General features: G+C 36.0%; 1 protein-coding gene across 1 annotated transcript in view; it reads left to right on the top strand.

Moving 5' to 3' along the window:
* Positions 1–20,802, top strand: part of Kcnu1 (potassium calcium-activated channel subfamily U member 1) — a 154,091-nt gene that overhangs the window by 30,583 nt on the left and 102,706 nt on the right. Inside the window, exons 9-13 of the mRNA XM_074053317.1 lie at positions 4,132–4,302; positions 5,626–5,717; positions 6,695–6,805; positions 18,775–18,880; positions 19,982–20,064. Coding sequence (XP_073909418.1) covers positions 4,132–4,302; positions 5,626–5,717; positions 6,695–6,805; positions 18,775–18,880; positions 19,982–20,064 — 563 coding nt within the window. The remainder of the gene's footprint in view (positions 1–4,131; positions 4,303–5,625; positions 5,718–6,694; positions 6,806–18,774; positions 18,881–19,981; positions 20,065–20,802) is intronic.

Raw genomic sequence — 20,802 nt, 5'->3', positions numbered from 1 at the left:
AAATGGATTTCAGCAATGGGAAAGAGTCCTGGCATGCTTGAGGATAAGTCATTAAAAAAAATTGCAGGAAAATTAAACAAAATAGGAAAACTAGCAGAAGTTCTCTAGACTTGAGTCTATCTCAAAATTAATTAAAACAATAACAATGAAAAATGAAACAAGATTTAAAACTTGATAAAGCTCAAATCCTAAATGGAAACTGTGATAGAACCTTAGATAAATATGAAAGCAGCCATACCCCTCTTCAGTGCCCAAGCAGGAGAAAAATTTCCCTGAAGGGTTGTCACAGCAGTAAGGCAGGTCCTTCTATTTCCAAGATTTGACTTGGAGCCAGGAGCCTCCTGGAAGATAAGCAACTTTCAAATCCCTATGCTAAGGTCTTCTTTGGTCTCTAGTAGCACTTCCAAAGGCAGGCTCTCTGGCTCAACATGACCTATGTTTATTTGATCTAATTATTATTTTTTTGATTTCTATTATTTAATAGTTGCTACCTTGTTTTTGTGGTACTGGGGTTTAAACTGAGGACCTACATCTTGAGCTACTTCATCAGCCCTTTTTTGTGACTTTTTTTTTGGAACTGGGGCTCATGAACTGTTTGCCTGGGCTGGCTTCGAACTGCAATCTTCCTGATCTCTGCTGCTTGAGTAGCTAGCATTACAGGTGTGAGTCACTGGTGCCCAGCTCAACATATGAATTTTGAGGGAACACAAACATTCTAACCATAGCACCCATCTAGTTGCTAACTTTTATGGGGAGTGGACATAAAAACCTGGATTTCTGGACTCTTTGGGAAAGTACAAAAGGTTGGCAACTCCTCTCTTCCAAGGCACCTGAGTACAGTTCCTTGAGTATAGCATATGCTGTTGGGTTGGGTCTGCTCTCTGGGGCCCATTTACATCATTGAAGTCTCTTACTCAGCCCCTCTAAGCATGGGAGCATGGTGGATGTGCAGTCTCCGGGGTGAGAAGGATGTGTGCAGAGAAAGTAGCTTACAAATCAAAGAGCCATACTTTGAGCTACATTAATTTCCAGAAGGTAAAAAAAAGAAGAGTTATATCCCAAAGCAATTAAATTAGTAGATTTTGTTGAGAGGATATTTGAAATGACAAACCAAAATAAAAGCTATGATTGTCCCAGCACCTTACCTTCCCATATTCACACTATCCTTCAGCTAAACATTGATACCACTGAAATATAAGTACCAAGTAGAAAGGAATCAGTATGGTGCTGAGGCTTAAAAGTAACAAAGCGATATAGTGGAGGCTGGAGAGAGATGGTTTAATAGTAATCACATAATACAATAACTGTAAACCAACAAGTACAGATAATTTACCCACGGGACAATGGAAAAAGTTAAGAAAAATACTTGAAAAAAGTACAAGTAAGTCTTTAAAACAACCTAAAATGATCCTGCATATAAAGATTCATTAAGCAGTAGGAACAGTTGTAAAATGGTCTACAAGATACAGAGGAAAAGGTCTTATGGAGCTGAGGCTATATTAGAGAGAACCAAACATAATAAACCTGACAGAACTGTTCAGGAACATGGAGGGCAAGATTGAGGCAAAAGTACTGACATGGAAAAGACAAAGACATTCAGATCACAATGGAGAAGAAACATGAAAGATGGGCAATATTGATTCAATATATATTACAAATGTAATAAAGTGCTCACAAAGAAAAGGACACAACAAATGGCACCAGAAAATTTGAATAAGGCCTTGCATCTGCACTATATTCCACAAAAAACGGCCCCAAACTATTAATTTCAACAATGTTTAGAGCAGTTACTGATCTTCAAAGATAAGGAAGAGAATTCAGGCAGAACAAAGCAAGACCCATAGATGGAGATGGAGCCAGGGAGTGAGAAACTAGCATTGAATTGCTTGGTAATATCAATCAATCAATACCAGAAGATGATAGAGAAATATCTATAAAGTTTGTGTGAAAGGAAATGTAACCTCTTCTGCCATTTTAAGCATTCCAATTTACCCCTTTTAGATATGCATCTTAATATAATCCAACCACAATGGAGAGGAAATAAAAGTAAGAACTCAAGAATAGAGAAGGCATGCTAAAAAATAATGATTACTGAATGAATTTATAAACAGATGACATAGCCAGGGAAATTATGCTTACACTCTGGAATGTGCATGAAGCATGTAAACATAACATAACTATGTTAGTCAGACTTTCAGACTTTTGTCACTACCACAAAATCCATGATGAAAATACTTCAGGAAGGAAGAATTTATTTTGGCTCACAATTGCAGAGGTTACTATCCGTTGTGGTAAGGAGGCATTGAAGCACAGAGAAACTTATAGCATGGTGGCCAGGTAGCAGGAAGGGAGAATGTCTGTCTCAAAGGCTCTCTCCTTTTGCCCCATTTAATCCATTGAGGGCCACCAGCCTATGGAATGGTGGTGTGCATAATCAGGGCAGGTCTTCTTCCCCTTCCACCCCACCCCACCCCAAAGTTAACCCTCTCTGGAAATGCCCTCACAGACACACCTAAACGTATGTCTTCCTTATATCCTAGGTGCTTCTCAATCAAACCAAGTTGACAATCAAGTATCACAAAAACTAATATACATGTTAGTGGGAAAGTGAGACATGTCTTTGTGTCATCCTCCTTCCCAGTACAACTTCTCTAAAGTTAATGTGTAAAGTTTAAAAATACCGAATTGTTTGGAAATATAAAGTTAAAATAGATGATGAAGTTATAGGAGATAATTTATCTTTAACCTTTAGCTTAACTTCAACTTATTTTCCATCTTGGACTGACGGGTTGATGCAAATGTGGGGAGAGGAAGAGCAGAGTGAACAGATGGAACACCTGGGTAGGGAAAAGACCGTGAGTTAAACTTTACAGGGTTATTTAAATTGTGTGAGGAGATTTCCAGGTGGAAATCAACTTAGTTTCAATCTGCACAAGAGGTTATTCAAGGATAATATTAAATCCCTGTGCTAAGATGTAGGGTTTTAGCTTCAAGGCCACTATATCAAAATAAATGAGAGATTTGACTCTGTTTGATTTAAACTTAGCTTTCTTATGACGTACATGAGTCTTAAAAATAGGAAAAACTCTAGTAGATTAGTAAAAAATATTCATTATTAGCCACGGGGATTGAGTATAGACACACACCTCTTTCCTTTTTTTGGGAAACAGGAAAAAGTCAACATTTGACACATCACTTTTAAAAGGTGATCAAAGACTGAGAAAATTATATGATTTCTAATCCTATTCCAATACTTAAGGAAAAACAAAACACAACTTTGTCCACACATCTCCAACACTGTATCATCTTTGTTACTCAGTGAAAATGGAAAACATTTTTAAGTATAAAAAGGGGAGAAAAAAATCTAAAAGAGGGAAATTATGTATAAATATGTATAAATTATATGTAAGCATGAATACACTATAAATAATACATGGCATATGTAATATATATAAATAATTATATATTATATATAATATAATTATATATTACAAATAATTACTATATGTTATATAGCATTTTATATATTTATAACAAATATGGATAAAATATAAATTCCTGTCGCTCCATTCATTTAATATAAAAGAGATAATATATAGTTTGCTTAAAATATGAAGACTTGGGGGAAATCAGGGAAATATTTTTCAGAGTTTCTTTTAAACACTGGAAAGATTTTTGCTTAGAGAGGGAGAACACTTGGAAAGTTTGTTTGTTTTTCCCTAGACACTAGTATTCATGTGCTTCAGGTCACTGAAATGAAGTGCTCAGCTCATTTCCTTAATGATGTGCCTTATCTGGTGAGAAAATGAGAATGAAGGGCAATTGCTGGAGTCCTGTTCCAAGATGTGATGGTGCACCTTATGAAAAGAGAGACAGGGCAGTCATGCACTGTGGAGTATTCCAAATGCTGGGCACAAATCATGTGCCTCTTCAGATTTCAGCAATAATCACAATTAAGGAAACCAGGCTTGACAAACACTACCCACAATTTGCAACACCTTCAAAACAGCAGAGAATCATTTGAATTTTCATGTGGATTGAACTAAGTAAAATGAATCCGATGTCTTGCCTATTCTTTCTAAACCTTCCCTTCATTTCATTCAAAGACCTGAGTCTTCTCTCTTTGAACAGGTAGAAAATTCTGGTGATCCTTGGCTCAAAGGTAGAAATTCGCAGAATATATCATATTTTGAGTCCATCTACCTGGTCATGGCAACAACGTCAACAGTTGGCTTTGGAGATGTGGTGGCCAAGACAAACCTAGGAAGGACCTTCATCATATTCTTCACCCTAGGGAGTCTGGTAAAGAGCACTTTTACTGTCTTTTGAATATAGCTATCTAAACCAAAAAGCATTTAGTTAATGAGGAAAAGTAAAGCAACCTAGGTTTGCCTCATTCAGTGTAGGTGTCATACGAAAATGAAAAGATGCATAGATCCCATATTTTCTTTATTTTTATTATCATATTATTACTGTACTGGGGGTACATTGTGACATTTACAAAAGGTCTTAGTTACATTCACCCCCTCCATCATTCTACTTATACCCCACTTCTTAGAATAGTTTTAACAGGTCTCATTTTTCCATTTTCATATATGAGTACATAAAGTTTCTACCATATTCACCTCCTACACCTTTTCCTTGTATCCTTCCCCTCCCACTAGTGTCAAGCCCCAGATAGGACTTGCTTTATCTTCCTGTCTTCCATTTTTTAAAAAAGACATTTTTGTTTGTTTAAGATAACTATACAGGGCATTTCATTATGGCATTTCCATGTATATATGTATTATATCCTGAATTGGTTCGTCCTCTCCATTTTTCTCCTTTCTACTTTATTCCCCTTCTTATGGTGATGGTGTCCCCAAGAACCAATCATTCAATTGCTTAATTTCCCAGGAGGAAGAATGTTAGACAAAGAGTGCAGACTTTGCTTATTAGCCTATACATTGATTTGAGCAAAATCTGCCTTCATCTTTGCCCATCAAATTATAGCCTTTCTTCTAAAGAGGAAGGACATTTGAGATTTGATCTGAAGAATGTTCTGTTCCATCCAGTCCAAATGAGGAACCTCTTACCAGTCTCACTATTTAATTCCAAATAGGGGATCTTTCTATGCCTCATTCAAGATGGTATCAAGAGCAAAGGAAGCCTCCTTTTCTTTTAGGGATTTTTATTTCTTTCTTTGGAGACCATAATAGAGATCTCCACTATACCTTTCTATATTCCCCTTCCCACAGTATTACATTCTGACATTGTAATCATTATCTCTTAAACACCCTCAGCCCCATATGCTTGAATTTTTTCAAGTCTTGAATAGTATAAAATCAGGATAAGAAGGAAGTTATAAGTCATGAAGAGACAAATGGATAGAGAAGTTGCCTTCTTATTTGTCTGTGCTTACTTTTATCATTTTGAATGTGGAAAAGCATTTTATTAAATTTCAGCCAGATCCAAAGGCCAAAGTAAGGAAGAAATTCAGTCTCTCTTTTAAAATGCAGTTCTCCATCATAACCCATGCTAGATAAGAGAAAGTTATATGTGTCATATTTCTTCTTCATAGTGTTGGAACTTTGGAATATCTGTCAAAATAATGAGGCCTAAGTTCTCATTTGCTGCTCATTTTAGGTACTGTTTGCCAACTATGTCCCTGAAATGGTAGAACTTTTTGCTAACAAGAGGAAATACACCACGTCCTATCAAGTGGTCAAAGGAAAGAAGTAAGCAGCTTTTTGAGTATAATTTCTACAACTTAAGATGTTCTGTTTGTCACATATCCCATTCTAGATGCTTCTTGCCTGTCTAGTTACAGAACTAGGGGTGGAGATATTATCAAGACCCTTCATTTACTACAAAGGGCAGTTCTAGAATAAATACTATACAAACGGAATGTTTGCTACTTTATACAAACTAAAATGCAGATGCTCATAAGCACATTAAATCAATTATGTCAGCCTAAATATTGAGAGAGAGAGAGAGAGATTGAGAGATTCTCCAAAGAATAATGATATTTAATTGTGAATAGCAGAGTTTCTCATGAGGAACACTCATGCTATAGTAAGCCCATTGTAAGTGACATAACTATAACAAATGTAGCAGTAATGATTATATTCCTGAAAAGCTATATGCAATGCCACTGTGTGGAGACATGCACTTCTTGAAATGAGGTAGAACTCTGCAAAATCAAATTCTTCCTTTGCACATTGGAGATGCAGTCCTTAGCTTCTATTGTTAAAATCTGGGTAATTCAAACATCAAATTTATTTTAAGTCATGTTTAAGTTTATTGTTTATCTCTAAATCCTGACAAGAAGATCCAGTCAGTCCTCTTTACATTCCTGGATTCTACATCCATGGGTTCATTCAACCAGAGATAGAAAATATTTTAAAACAATTATATCTGAAATTAATGATTGTAAAATCTGTTTTCCTTGTCACTGTTCCCTAAACAATATAGTACAACACCTAACTACATAGCAGTTGCATTTTATTATATAAGTAATCTGGAAATGGTGTAAAGTATCCAAGAGGATATGTGTGATTACATGCAGTTACTACAACATCTTATGTGAGAAACTTTGATCATGCACAGATTTTGGTACCTTGGAGTAAGTAGAACCCTTCCCTATGGGTACCATGGGACAGCTAACTGCACTTCTATTCCTCAAATGATCTGCCTCCATGCTCTTGCTGCCTAGGTTCATCGTGGTCTGTGGAAACATCACTGTTGACAGTGTGACTGCCTTCCTGAGGAATTTTCTCCGCAACAAGCCAGGGGAAATCAACACTGAGATTGTTTTCCTGGGAGAGTAAGTGTATCTATACAGCTCATGAGCTCTAAATTGATACTTGAAATATGTGTAACTATTTTAATGGAAGAAAAGTAGTTTAAACGTTCATTAAAAAGTTAAAGGAAATTTTAAAATTAAGGAAATAATAACAAACAAGAAAAAAAGAAAAGCAGGCTGATGTCCAGAGTTAGCCTGTGGAATGTATCTTACAAGATGTTTTTCTGTGGATGTATTTAGGTTAGGCAACTGGCTCTCCCTTCTGTGGCATTTACATTACTGCACTTGTTATCATCATACATGAGCATCATTTTGTGCAAAAATATAATGTACTTTATAATTATTGTTTTAACTGTTAATTCTCAGAATTGGAAACAAAGTTCAAACTGATACAGAAAAGCCTATCCTTGATGATGTGTAGATTCTATTCAGTTTACTAGCAGAGTCTGAGTCTTAACAATTTGTCAAACACTGGAGAAAAGATATTTAACTCAAAAAGAGTTTTTAAAATGCAGTTTCAGTGTACAAATTGACTTCTTACTGTTTTATTTTATAAATTTCAACCTTAGGTCCTAGTGAGATTGAAAAATTTGTGTGTTCTGACTAGTCTCCTTCTTTTTGAAATTTCTCTTTATTTCTTTTATTCTATTCTATTAGGACAGTTATCTGTTGCTTCATTGACTCTCAAATATCCAATATATTTGGATACATTTTGTGTCATTTGTCGTACACGTTTTCCTCCATCTTTTAATTTTGTTTGTGCTTTTTCACTGGCATTCATTAATTGAACAAGGGGGTTTCACTGTGACTTTTCCACACATGTCTACAATGTACTTTGAAACAATTCACCCTTTCTTCATATTCCCTTAACTTCTACCTTCCTCCCCACTTTTTCAATCAGTATTTGGTGGGTTTTGTTATGCTATTTTCATATATATATAATGTACTTATATCCTGGTCACTCCCCATCCACACTCCTATTCCCTCCTGTTGTTGTCCCCCTAGACAGTCTACCTTTTGCACTCATGCCTATCATCATCATCCTCATCATTGTTTGTCCAGATTCAGCATATGGGATATTTGGTTTTTTGAGCTTAGCTTATCTTGCTCAATATTATGATCTCCATTCCACTGATTTTCCTGCAAACAATGTAATCTCATTCTTTTTACGGCTGAATGCTCCTCCATTGTGCGTATATGCCACATTTTCTTTTACCATTCACCAGGCTTTCTATTCTGCTCCATTGACCTTTGTATCTGTTTTTGTGTCAGTACCATGGTCGGGGGTGGGGGTTGTTTGTCTGTTTCTTTGTTTTTTACTATGCCTGAAGTCCAGTATTGTAATACCTCCAATATGGCTCTTTTGCTAAGGAATGCTTTTGCTATTTGGAATCATTTATGTTTGCATATGAATTTTAGGATTGATTTTTCTATTTCCATGAAGAACGATGTTGGGATTTTGAAGGGAATCCTAATGTAGCTTGTTTTTTTCACAATATTAATCTGCCAACCCATTAACATGGGAGGTCTTTCCATCTTCTAGTGTCTTCTTCAATTTCTTTCTTCAAGCTTTTATAATTTTCATTATAGAGGTATTTAACCTCCTTGGTTAAGTTTATTCCTAGGTATTTTGGGTTTTTCGAGTGAATGGAACCATTTTCCTGACATGCCTGTCATCCCAGATCCTCAAGACACATAAATAGGAGGACTGTGGTCCAGGACAGCCCAGGCATAATAGTGAGACCCTATCTCAAAAATAACCAAAGTAAAAAAGTCTGGATGTTTGACCTAAATAGTAAAGCACCTGCCTAGCAATCACAAGGCCCTGAATTTAACCCTAACACTGCTCCTCCCCCAAAAAAAGAAGATAAATTTTTGAATTATTCCCTAGTAATTCTCTAGATTTCATTGGCATTTGTTATGCTATCCACCTTTTAATCTCTAATTTCAGTAATTTATGTCTTGTCTCTTCTTTTTGTTAGTTTGACTAATTGTTTTTCAAACTTGCTTATCTTTCCAAACAATTAACTTTTTGCTTCATTGATTCTGTGCAATTTTTTAGTCTCTATGTCATTAACTTCTAACCTAATCTTTATTATTTCTTTCTACCCATTGTTTGGGGGTTTGATTGTTTTTGTTTTTCCAAGAACTCAACATATATAATTAGGTTATTTATTTGAGATCTTTGTTGTTGTTGTTTTTCCAAGAGCTCAATGTATAAAATTAGGTTATTTATTTGAGATCTTTTTGTTGTTGTTTTTTGTTTTTTTAATGTAGACACTCACAAATATAAACCTTCCTCTTAGTACTCCCTTTGCTGTATCTCAAAGTTTTTGGTAAGTTGTGTTTTCATTTTCACAAATGAAATTCTAAGAATTTATTGAATTCAAACCTTATTTCTTTGATGGCCCATTGATCATTCAGTAGTGTATTGGTCAGTCTCCATGTTTCTATAGTGATTTATCTCTAGTTTTATTTCATTGTGGTCTAATAGAATAGAGGAGGTCAGTTCAATTTTCATATATTTGTTACGACTTGATTTGTGCCCTGAAATATGATTTATTTTGGAGAAAGTTCCATGGATCGCTGAGAAGAATTGTGCACATGCTAGATGAACATTCTGTAAATATTTGTTAAATCCATTTGGTCTATAGTGTCATTTAATTCTAAAGTTTGTTTCTTTGTTGAGTTTTTGTCTGGTGAAAGTGGGGTATTGAAATTTCCCATTACCATTGTGTTGGAGTTTATTTGTGCTTCTTTGTCCAATAGTGTTTGTTTAATGAGATGGGGTGTGCTGACTTTTATGCATATATGTTAACAATTGTTACCTCCTCTTGATGGATTGTTCCATTTCTCAATATGAAGTGACTTTCTTTGTCTCTTCTAATCTTTGTTTGAAGTCTGTTTTGTTAGATATGAGTATAACTAGACTGTCTGCTTTTGGGGCCCATTTGCTGGAAAATCTTTTTCCATCCTCTCACCCTAAGCCAATATTTGTCTTTGACAGTGAGATGAATTTCTTGCATTTAACAAATGGTTGGGTCTTTTTTTAATCCAACTTACCATTCTTTGTCTTTTGATTGAAGAATTGAGACCATTAACATTCAGTGTTATTATTGCTATTTTGGTGTTTTTGTGATGTTTGCTTCTTTCTTATTCCCCATTTGCTAATCTACTTGCCTAGTGGGATTTATTCTTTCTTATATTTTCCTTTTTTGCATTTATCATCCTCTTCTGCTTGTATGATTTTTTTTAAGGTATCTTCTGCACTGGTTTTTTAGTGGTCATAAATTCCTTTAGTTTTTATTATTATTATTATTATTGTGGAATGTTTTATTCTTCCTTCAATTACAAAGGGTAACTTTGCTGGATATGGTAATCTAGATTAACAGCTATTTTCTTTCAAGACTTGGAATATATCATTCCATTCCCCATTGCTTTTAGAGTTTCTGTTGAGAAATCAGTTGTTATTCCAATGGGTTTGTCTTTATGTGTAACGTGTTACTTCTCTCTTGCAGCTTTCAGTACTCTTTCTTTGTTCTGTAGATTTAGTTTTAACTAAGTTATTGCTTAGGATATTTCTCTTCTGATCTTTCCTGCTTGTTATTCTGAAGCTTACTGTACCTGGATGGCCCTCTCTTTCTCAAGATTTGGGAATTTTTATGCTATTATTTTATTGAATTTGTTTCCAATGCCTTTATCTTTTGCCTCTTTTCCTTCTTCTATACCCATTATTCATAAGTTTGGTCTTTTATGGTGTCCCACAGGTCTTGAATGTTCTATTCATGTTTAACTAGTATTTTTTCTTTCTCTTTGTCTGATTGATCTATTTCCTCTACTTTATCTTCAGCTTCTGATATTTTATTTCTAATTTGTTCCATTCTATTAGCAAGGCTTTCAACTGTTTTTAATTTGGATTACTGAGCTTTTCATTTCCAGGATTTTAACTCAATTTTTTCAGGATTTCTATATCTTTATTGAATTCCTCGTTCATATCATGCATTCTCTTCTTTCTTTCATTGAGTTATTCATTTAATTCTCTTTGAGTTCATTCAGCTGTTTATTTGTTTTTTCTTTGAATTCATTCAAATGTTTGTACATTTCCTCTTTGATTGATCCTTCTTATCATTGTTCTTTTGTGTTCATTGTTTGAGATTTCATTTGCTTACTATCATTCAAGTCCTTTATTATGGAATTGTGACCTTTTGGAGACATGTTGCCTTGCTATTTTACTTTTACTTGGAATTTATGCATCTGAGTCCAAGTTTTTGACTAGAATTTCTAATTTCCTATGCCCTTTCAATTGAAGTATATACAATGTGTAGGCAAGACTGAGTAGTGCCTGGGTTGGGGTGTGTTTTCTCACGACTGAATAGGCGGTGTGGCTCAGTAGTTGAACATTGGACCACAGTACTCAAGACACTGTGCCTGGACTCCGACTCCTCTCAGACTGAGTAAGTTTATGTGCAGAAGCAATCATAGTAAATAGACACTCACTGAAAATACAGCAATCGCTAATAAAGAACAATCACTCCCACTGCCCCACTATCTTTAAAAGTATAAAGGAGCAAAGATAATACTTCATGAACTAGGAAAACCTTAATTAATAAGGGTGCTAATGGGAAGAAAATAGGAGGGTAGTGCTCATGAACACTACAAGATGTGTGGTGTTATAAGGCTGGAAGGGGAGTTGGCTAAGGATCATAGAGGAATATGAGGAAAATAAGAATGAGACAGGTAGAAAAGACTAGCTAAAGTGTACTGAGAAAGAAAGTAGAAAGAGAACAAACAACAAAAAAAATTATCTGGCAATCTAACTATCTGCTAAAAATAAAGGTGACTAAGAAGGACTATGGATGGAGGAATAAAGAGAGACAAAAAGTAACTGAGAGAACTGCTGCAATTGTAGCTGGAAAGACAATAGAAGAGGGAAGGGTGAGAGAAGCAAGAGGGAGGAGAAGATATGGTTAAAAATTGAATATCAAAAGATGGGTATTGTAGTTCACATGTAATGACTACAAAAAAGGAATGAAGAAAAAACAGGATTAAAAAGAAAGAGAGAGAGCAAAATTGCCCCCCCTCAAAAAATCCTAAACTATAGACAAAAATAGGTCAGTGTTTTCTCTGTTGCTCTCCAGTGCAGCTGTTCTTCTTTTGTCTTTTTTTTTTAAAGTCTGAATCAGTCCATTAAGGACTACCTGGTTTGGAGGCTTAGCTGGGTGGGAGGGTTGCTGCTCAAACCCCTTTGCTGGTTTTCCAGCACAGGAAAGTAGATTTAAAGCTCTGATTACAAGCTCCAGTGATGGCTTCTGGAGTTTGGTCTATCAATCCCCCAGACCTCAAGCACTTTCCACATAGCAGATTTAACCATCCTATGTTTTCCAGGCCCCTGCCAACTCTCAATCTGTTGTTTTCTGGACCAGTGCCATTAGGTTCCCAGGTCAGAGACTGCTATGCTGTGTTCTGGATTTGTTGAATCTCTCAGTCATGCCACTTATGTCTGAACCTCTGAGATTTCCTAGATGGAACTGTGAATAGTGGCTGGGCTCTGTCCAGTCCTCAGGACTCTATCTTTTGTCTGATGGGTTTCTGTGCTGTGGTTGTTGTAGTCTGATCAGTTTCCACCATAGGAGTAGCCAGGCTGAATAGAGCTCTCTACCACTTGTAGCCTTCCTTCCCAGCCCCTCTCCTTACTGCCTTCAGAGCATCAACTCAATCCTTTTTGCTCCCTACTTTTCTGACATTCTTAAGCCTCTCTGTTCTAGAACTAAGTAAATATTTCCCTAGAGTTTTTATGTATTCATATTGTAAACATTTTTGAGGTACTGGGGTTTGAAAGGGCTTCACACTTGCTAGACAGGCACTCTTCTGCCTGAGCCATTCCCCCAACCCTTATTGCTCTGGTTATTTCAGAGATAGAGTTTCCCTTTTTGCCCAGGCTGACCTGGACTAAGATCTACTATTTTACATGCCCTGCCATACCTGGGATGGCAGGTATATGCTATAATGCCCAGCTTTTTTCACTAAAGTGGAATCTTACTGATCTGGAACCACAGTCCTCCAGATTTCAGCCTCCCACATAATTTGAGATGACAGGTGCATACCACTAGGCCCAGCTATTGGTTGAGTTAGTGTCTCACACATTATTTGCTAGGACTGGCCTCAAACTGTAATCCTGATCTCCCAATCTCAGCCTGTCAAGTAGCTAGGTTCACAGGCTTGAGCCACTGGTACCCACCTTATTCTGTGATTTTTAATGTTCAAGTTCTCTCTAGGATTGATTTACATGATGTATAGATAGCTGACACATTATTTTTCACAAATTATTAATCATTTTTCCAAATAAGTTAGCCAGTGAAATGAGATTTTGATCTTGTGTAGGATTGTAGAAGGGTCACATTAACCTTCATTCCTTTCATAGTTGAGCTCTCTTTTCTTCTATGTTACAACTTGTCTAGTTCATCATGACTTTGGACTCATATGCAACATCCAATGCATTTTCGCTACTTTACAGTGCTATTGTTTGGACGGGCAACATTGTTGTTTTCATTGCAATACCTGTCCTTTCTGAAATTTGTGCATTATTTGAATCCTTAACTATAAATATTAAGAAAAAGAAAGTGCTGAAACTAAAACTAGTGATAAAGCTGATCATTATAATCCAAATGAGATGATGGAATCATTAGATGTACAGGAATAATGTATTTTATCTACTGTTGCATTTTTATGGTCTTATGTGTGTTTATTTTATGTACTGTCAAGAAAAAGAATGAAATTTTTAATGGGCATTCTGTTGGAGATCTCCATCTAAAATTTTTCAATTACATTTATACTCTGATGACTCCTAAAGTTACATCCTCCACAGACATTCTCTATGACTTCATATTCACACAACTGATTGTCTACCAACATTTTCAAAAATGAACTCATGATCATATGCCTCACTTGCCATCCCATAAAGCAAACAAATAAAAATTAGAAGGAACACAAAGACCATTTCTCATCTCAATAAATGAGAATTGGTCAGCACAGCTCCTTAAAACATAAAACTAGGCACTGTCTTTGATATGCCTGTCTCCTTCATGTCCTGTACACCTTGATCATATCATCAATATTGCTGATAGCTAAATTCTGATTCTATGTCTACTGCTTCATCTCTACTATCACAGTCCTACTCAAAGTTACGTCTTGTTTCTCTTGAATTTTATAAAGGCCTCTTTATTGGTTTGTCCTTTATGCTCTGAAAGTCTTCTCCTACATTTTATTTGACCACTTTTTTCTCATCCCTCAGCACTCCAAGAGATCTTTCCTATCCATCCTCGCTAAATTTATGCCCTCTACTTTCCTTCTCCCATCACTTTATTTTGTTTTCTTTAAAGCAATTATTAGCTGGAGGAGTGGCTCAAATGATAAAGTACCTGCCTAGCAAAGCCTACCAAGCATGAGGCCCTGAGTTCAAGCCCCAGTACCACAAAAAAAAAAAGCATTAAAGCAATTATTATAATCAATGATGGAGGTGGATTTTCCTTTAATACAACTGTTAACATTTCCTTCTTTTCTGTATATTCATGCTGCTCCTCCATTTAAAAGTGGACTTTCTCCTCCCTCTAAGTCTGGGTTAGCCTGTGACTTGATTTGACAAGTACAGTACAGAATATGTGACACTTTTAGTCCTACCCTTTAAGGGTAATGACCGTTTCCACTTTCATTTGGAGACTTAAGCTATCATATAAAAAGTCAGACAGACAACTCTCAGCTACAATTGTCACACATCACAATATTGTCAGGAAAGCATAGTTTTGGATGATCCAGCTCTAAGTGAAACTCAGATGAATGCATCCCTGGGTTGGCCCAGTCAACACTCTATAGAGTAGAAGAATTACCTGACTGAGCCCAACCAACCCATAAAATCATGATTATTGTTTTCTTAGATCAATAATTTTTATAATGCTTTGTTTTACAAAAATTGATAACTGATACCAAGAAAAACTGATACTAGAAGTGGAGTGATGTCATTCTAGAAGCCAAAATATGGCCTTTTCTTTGGAACTGGTGGTGGGCAGGGCAAGGAATGTTGCATGGAGATGGATGACAAGGGCTGGAAAAGCAATGAGGAAGTCGCTACTGGGTGCTGGAGGAAGTGCAACTTTTGTTATCAGAATAGAGCTTAGGTGACATTTTGCTGGCAATAGCATGGAAGACAGGAAATGTACCTAGCGTAAGTGGGACACTAAGAAGATTTTCCCAAAGAATGTTGAGTGTCATTTATTTTACTTTATTCATCTATGACATTGTAAGAAAAACAATTTAAATGAGAAATTCTTTTCAAGCAAAAGTAAGAAGTTTGGCCAAAACAATGTCAAAGGGGAAAATGATCTCAGAGGAAAGAAATCAAATGCAAGGTGCAGCCTTATAAAATATGACCTCAGGGTCAAGCTCCAATCAAGGATGCAGCTGTCAGACTCTTTAGACCTCAAAAAAGATTTAGGGTAGTGACCTACAGATGCTCTCAGTCAGGCAAAGAAGCTTCAAAGAAGCTTACAGACATTCTTCCCAGAAGCCTGACATTTTTTAAGTAAAGAGAAACATGTCTCCAAGGAATCATGAATGTGACTCTTGGAGCATACCATAAATCTGAATAAGATTTATAGAATTTTATGACTCTGAATGTCTTAAGCAAAATGTTACTGGTAATATTCCTGCCAGTTTGGAGTAAAAGGGACACTGAGAGGTCAAAATGAAAAAAAAAATGCTCCTGAGTGTCCCCAATTCAGCATAAGCTGGAATCAGGAAGACAGAGCTACTCCAGTGCAAGCATAAGCCATTTATCAAGGAAAGGGAAGGATGGTGACTCAGAGGGCAAAAGGGTAGAGGCAAGAATCAAGAACAATGGATTAGTTCATGAGGACAGAATTGGGCCATAAGCAAAAAAATATTCTCAACCCTTGGAGTAAGAGTCTTAGTAATACAAGTTCAAAGAGATTTCAGAATTTCAGAGAGATAGAGTTCAAGTTTCTGTCTGCCCACTATTATTGCTGCCACTCTTTTGACTGGGAGTGCCTGATAGAATTTTCCTTTCTCTGCCTCAGCATAGTATGTTGGATGATGGGAAGGTGAAATGACCTGTCTATTCAGTTCACAGATCTTCAGATTAGGAGGAGATATGCCTGAAGAGACCCATGTAGGTCTAGACCAGATTTAGATGACAAGATTCAGGAGTTTGAAGCAATTCTATAACAAAATGGTACTTGGAGCAGGGAGTGAGAGTATTTTGTCCATGGTAAAGGTGTGAATTCTTATGGCCAGGGGCAGATTGCAAAGATTAATTAAATTGAATAAATATGGCCACTAGAAATCCCTCCTCTATGTTTATACATATTCTGCTCTGCCTACCAAAAGTGGAGTGTGCTCTCCCTTCTGTTGAAGGACTGGCTTTTTTGACTCAAATTTATACTGACTTGTTTGCTCATTTTAACTAATAAAATATGGACAAGTGAGAGTACGCCCAAAATGGCCAGCCTTTAAGAACCTGACAGCTTCTACGTTAGTCTCTTAGAAGCCTGAGCTATACATAAGAGTATCAGCTATTTGGATGGAGAAAAATCTCATCAAGCTGACAGCAGTTATGGCCAGCCAGGTTGAGGACACAGATATGTAAATGATGCCATCTTGGATGCCCACTGAAACGCTCAGCAAATACAGTAGTGTAAGTGACCCCAAGAAAACGACACCAAACAGAAGTTTGGTCATCCAGCTGAGCTCAGTCACACCAAAGAATGCAAGCAACAATAACTTCTTGCTATTTTAGGAAGCAAAAATAGATAACTGATATAGAAATTATCACATTTCTTTCTTTGGTTACTTATTCTTTGAACAAAAAATATCTTAGATATGCTTTGAGGATTCATAAGGATAAATTATTAACTCATATAAGTCAAGATACTATTTGCATACATGAAAAACTAACTATAAGTAAGCTAAGCAGAACAGAATACATAAATAGAAATTGTGAAGCTCTCAAAACCTCAGAAAAGCCAGATAACTGCACACCCCATTTTTAGACCTTATAGGTAACTATAATTCTAACATTATAACTTATGATTTTTAATTGTCCTATCTCCTATGTTTATTTTGAATATTATTTAGTTCTTTTCTGGTTTCTAAATTTATGTGAATAGGATATAAACTTATTTAGCTCAATGTTACATTTGTAGGAGTCATCCACACTGCAGCTGAATACATCCATACTTATTTTCATTATATTCCATTATATATAATTTTTCTTGATCCGTTCTACTGTTGGTAGCATTTCCCTCCATACTTTGCTATAATGAAAATGATGCTGTGCAGATTTCCGTGTGTGTGTGTGTGTGTGTGTGTTAAATCTAATTTACTTCTAAAAATAATTGTAAAGAACTATTAGAATATCTTTAAGGCCTATAGATTTTAATTTTTTTAAATTTCTAATATGAAGAATATTTTGTCTTTTGTTTCATAAGTTCCTACTTAATTGTATTGTGATCAGATAGCATAATATAACAATGACTTAGAAACTCAATAACCCTATTGGGTTATTTAATATTGGAGAAATTTAAAACATGCAATGTTATCCCTATAATATATCTGTTAGATACATCATTTGTGATATGTGATATAATGTATGATAGACATAAAATGAGGCAATCATTTAGTATTGAAAATAATTTTCACCCACAAAATGTATAGCACACTGTATCATACTACATGAACTGAATCTTCAGGGAACAAAGTTTTGCTAAAAAGCACTGACTCCTCATATAGGCCCCCAAGTTAACTAAAAGCAGAATAAATGCTTAGCATCCCTGCCTTTATTTTACTTCTGTCTACATTGTTCTGAACAATTTTCTTCTGCAGTCACTGTGGATTCCAGGAACAACAGGACTGATCAATAAGGGACCTAAGCTACCCCCAAGTAACAGCAAGCCCCAAAGACAGATCACTACCCCCAAAAGAGTGTAATTACCTATGATAACATGCTGTACCCTGAAGCAGGAGCAATTATTTCATAGGAACTGGGTTGTTCCCTCAAGCAATAAAGACTTCTAGCTGACTTAAAGAACCAGAATTGAGATAATGATCAACCAGACCACAGTTCAACCAAGGCTTCTCAGTTATGCATATTTCTTGCCCCTGTCCTAATTCTTCCACTATTTAAAGCTACAGCTCACACTAGTACCCCAAAGATGTACTTCAGGGATCACTGGACCTCTAGTTCTAGTCTTTTCATGACCACATAAATTAAATCACACCAGTCATCTCTTTAATTGGTGTATTGGGACAGGTGGCTGAACCTAGCCTGTTGGGGCTCTAAGAGTGCAAACTTTTGCCCTAAATTTCTGGTAAAAATAATATGTACAGTAACTATTTTTTTGTGATGCGTGGAGGTGTTCTTTATTAGCTAAGCAAACTATCAATTTCATAAATACTTTGGTGTTCTTGAAAATACAGGTTTCCTAAATGTTGATTACATTCTAATAAACTTATGTTTAAACTACTTGATTTATTTTCCCTGCTTGACCTATCAATAGAGGAGAGAGATGTGGTGAAATCTCTCATTCTGGTGGCAGATTTAATTTTTCTTTTAGGCTTTGTCCACATTTTTGCCTTATATATTTAGAAACCATTTTTATAATTCATAATTGTTTTGAAATATTCTATCCTTTTGAGTAATTATGTTTGAATACATAGTAGCTTTTGAACCCTCAGTAATTCCTTTTTTAATGTCATTTTGCAATCTGAATTTTTTTTCATGTCACTCTGAATGCTGAGGGCAAGCTATAGACCCAACCCTGAATTAGGCTGTTGTGTAAAGCCTGTGGATTTGTGATGCAACATGGATGCTCTTCAAGAGGAAATTGGGGGTTCTAATAAATGCACTAAGTCAGCGTAACAACTTCTAAAACAAAGTCAACAATCTTTTTTACATTTTTGCTACCACACTTTTCGTCCAGGGTCCCTCCTTCTTTGGAGTTGGAAACCATATTTAAATGTTACATGGCCTATACAACTTTTGTCTATGGATCTGCCCTGAAGTGGGAGGACCTGAGTCGGGCTGCGGTAAGATCTATTTCTTTCTCTACTCTTCTTTTCCGTAAGATGCAATAACTAAGGGAGTGAGGTGCATTGCTATTTCAAAAGCTATTATGTTGGTTCCTTTAACTGGGGGGAAATATAGCCTCCTTAATTTTAAAAGTTGGTCTGAAAAAAAAAGTGTAGTAATTCACATCCAAATCCTCCTGGATAAATACCAAGTTTATCTAGACCTAGACCTATATTTAAATTATTTGTTTAACTACATTCTCTATGACAGTGTTATTTTATTAGCCTAAGAGATCTGAAAAAGTTAGATAGCAAAAGTGTGTTTGATCTCATCACCCAAATAGGGTTCTTACCAGAAGACAGATTTCTAAGAGTCCACCAACTTTGACCAACTTCTCCTAAACATACTAATACACCTGGCGATAGAACAAACAAAGGAAAAATAGAAGAAATCCCATTAAGGCTGGAACTACACATAATGAGCAGTAGCCAAACTTCTAGTCAGGTTTAGAAATCCAGCTTCTTGTCATATTCTAAGTTTGACAGAATCAGTAAATCAAATGTTCAAACTAAGAGCTATAGAGTTAATACAAAGGCTTGATGCAGAAAATGACAGACCCAGCATAATATTTCTCTTTTTACAACTTAATACTGTAGGAGCCATTCCAATAATTTTCTAGAACCTTCAGATTCAGAATCCAAAATATTGAGTGGATGACTGTTTATCTTGGCCCAGTCATACTCACAATTGCTCTATTCTTTGCTATCTTAAAAGACAATTAAATATACAAACAGTTGGTAAAAAAAAAAACTCTCATTGCTCATCAGCAGACATAAAATAATGTAGGTGGATGGTGCTTTATTTACCCATTTGAAGCAATCTTAGATCTGTGTAACATAATCTATACCCTGCTTCATCAACTGCCATCTTCAAAGCCCTGGTAGCACTTGCAGAACTATATCCTGATATAAAGACATCCTGATCACAACTCCTTCCCAAGCGTGTTCCCTTTCTTGCTGGCAATATTATGATGAAACCATAAGAAAACCCAAAAATGGGAACATAGAGTATTCCCCATGTAATTAACCAGATGGCTGCTGTTTAATCTTTAAGAGTAGGTGGAGTATGCAGAAGCATGCCTGATTATAGCCAACCCTTTGTGCAGTGACTCTCACGCTGAAGACACTTCAAACATTATGAGGTAAGAAGCAGGCACTGTACTCCAATGTTGACCATTTTCTGTTCACTACTAAAATAAATCTCAGTGCATAGGATGTGTCATCTACCACAGCACTAGGTTTTTCATATTCCAGGTTTCTGCTTATTTGTTTTGCATACCACCCCTAACACTGTGCAGATGGATGCAAAAGGAAATGGAAATAGAGCATCCTGACTGTATATGCACTTCTCCATGTTCTTCCCTGATATTCCCTAAGGACAATAGCTATCTAAATTTAAAAGGCAAACATATTAATAACTGATTGCTGTTTAGGTAGCACTGCTATAACTAAGATCCCCTCTGCTCAAAAACTAACATACCATTTGTGAACTCAATTAGTACACTTTATTTGCAGAGGGGGTGTTCTGACAAAAATTTATGCATGGTTTGAAGTGATGCAAGCATTGGCAAGTATTTTTCAAGATATCTAGTTAGTGTTACGAACTTTAACCGTGAGGTATCTATGAGAAGGAACTTGACTTCTGATAACAGAGATTCAGCTATGATTATGGTGGCAGTAGTATTGTGCCTTACCCAGAGAAACTGCCTTTCCCCAGAACCAGAGCTCAATGACTCTACATATAGCAAGAAATAGCTGAGAACTTGTACCATGCACAAGTGAATAGGGGACATTTCTTTTTAATTCATAAAATGAAGAAGTTGAATTACACATTCTATAAGCTGCTCCAAGCTACAGATAGCAATTAAATCTCTATTTTT

This window comes from Castor canadensis, chromosome 14 (genome assembly GCF_047511655.1).
Source record: "Castor canadensis chromosome 14, mCasCan1.hap1v2, whole genome shotgun sequence".
NCBI classification, from domain to species: Eukaryota; Metazoa; Chordata; class Mammalia; order Rodentia; family Castoridae; genus Castor; species Castor canadensis.
The sequence above is the reverse complement of the archived record's forward strand: the minus strand, read 5'-3'. Positions and strand labels throughout refer to the sequence as shown.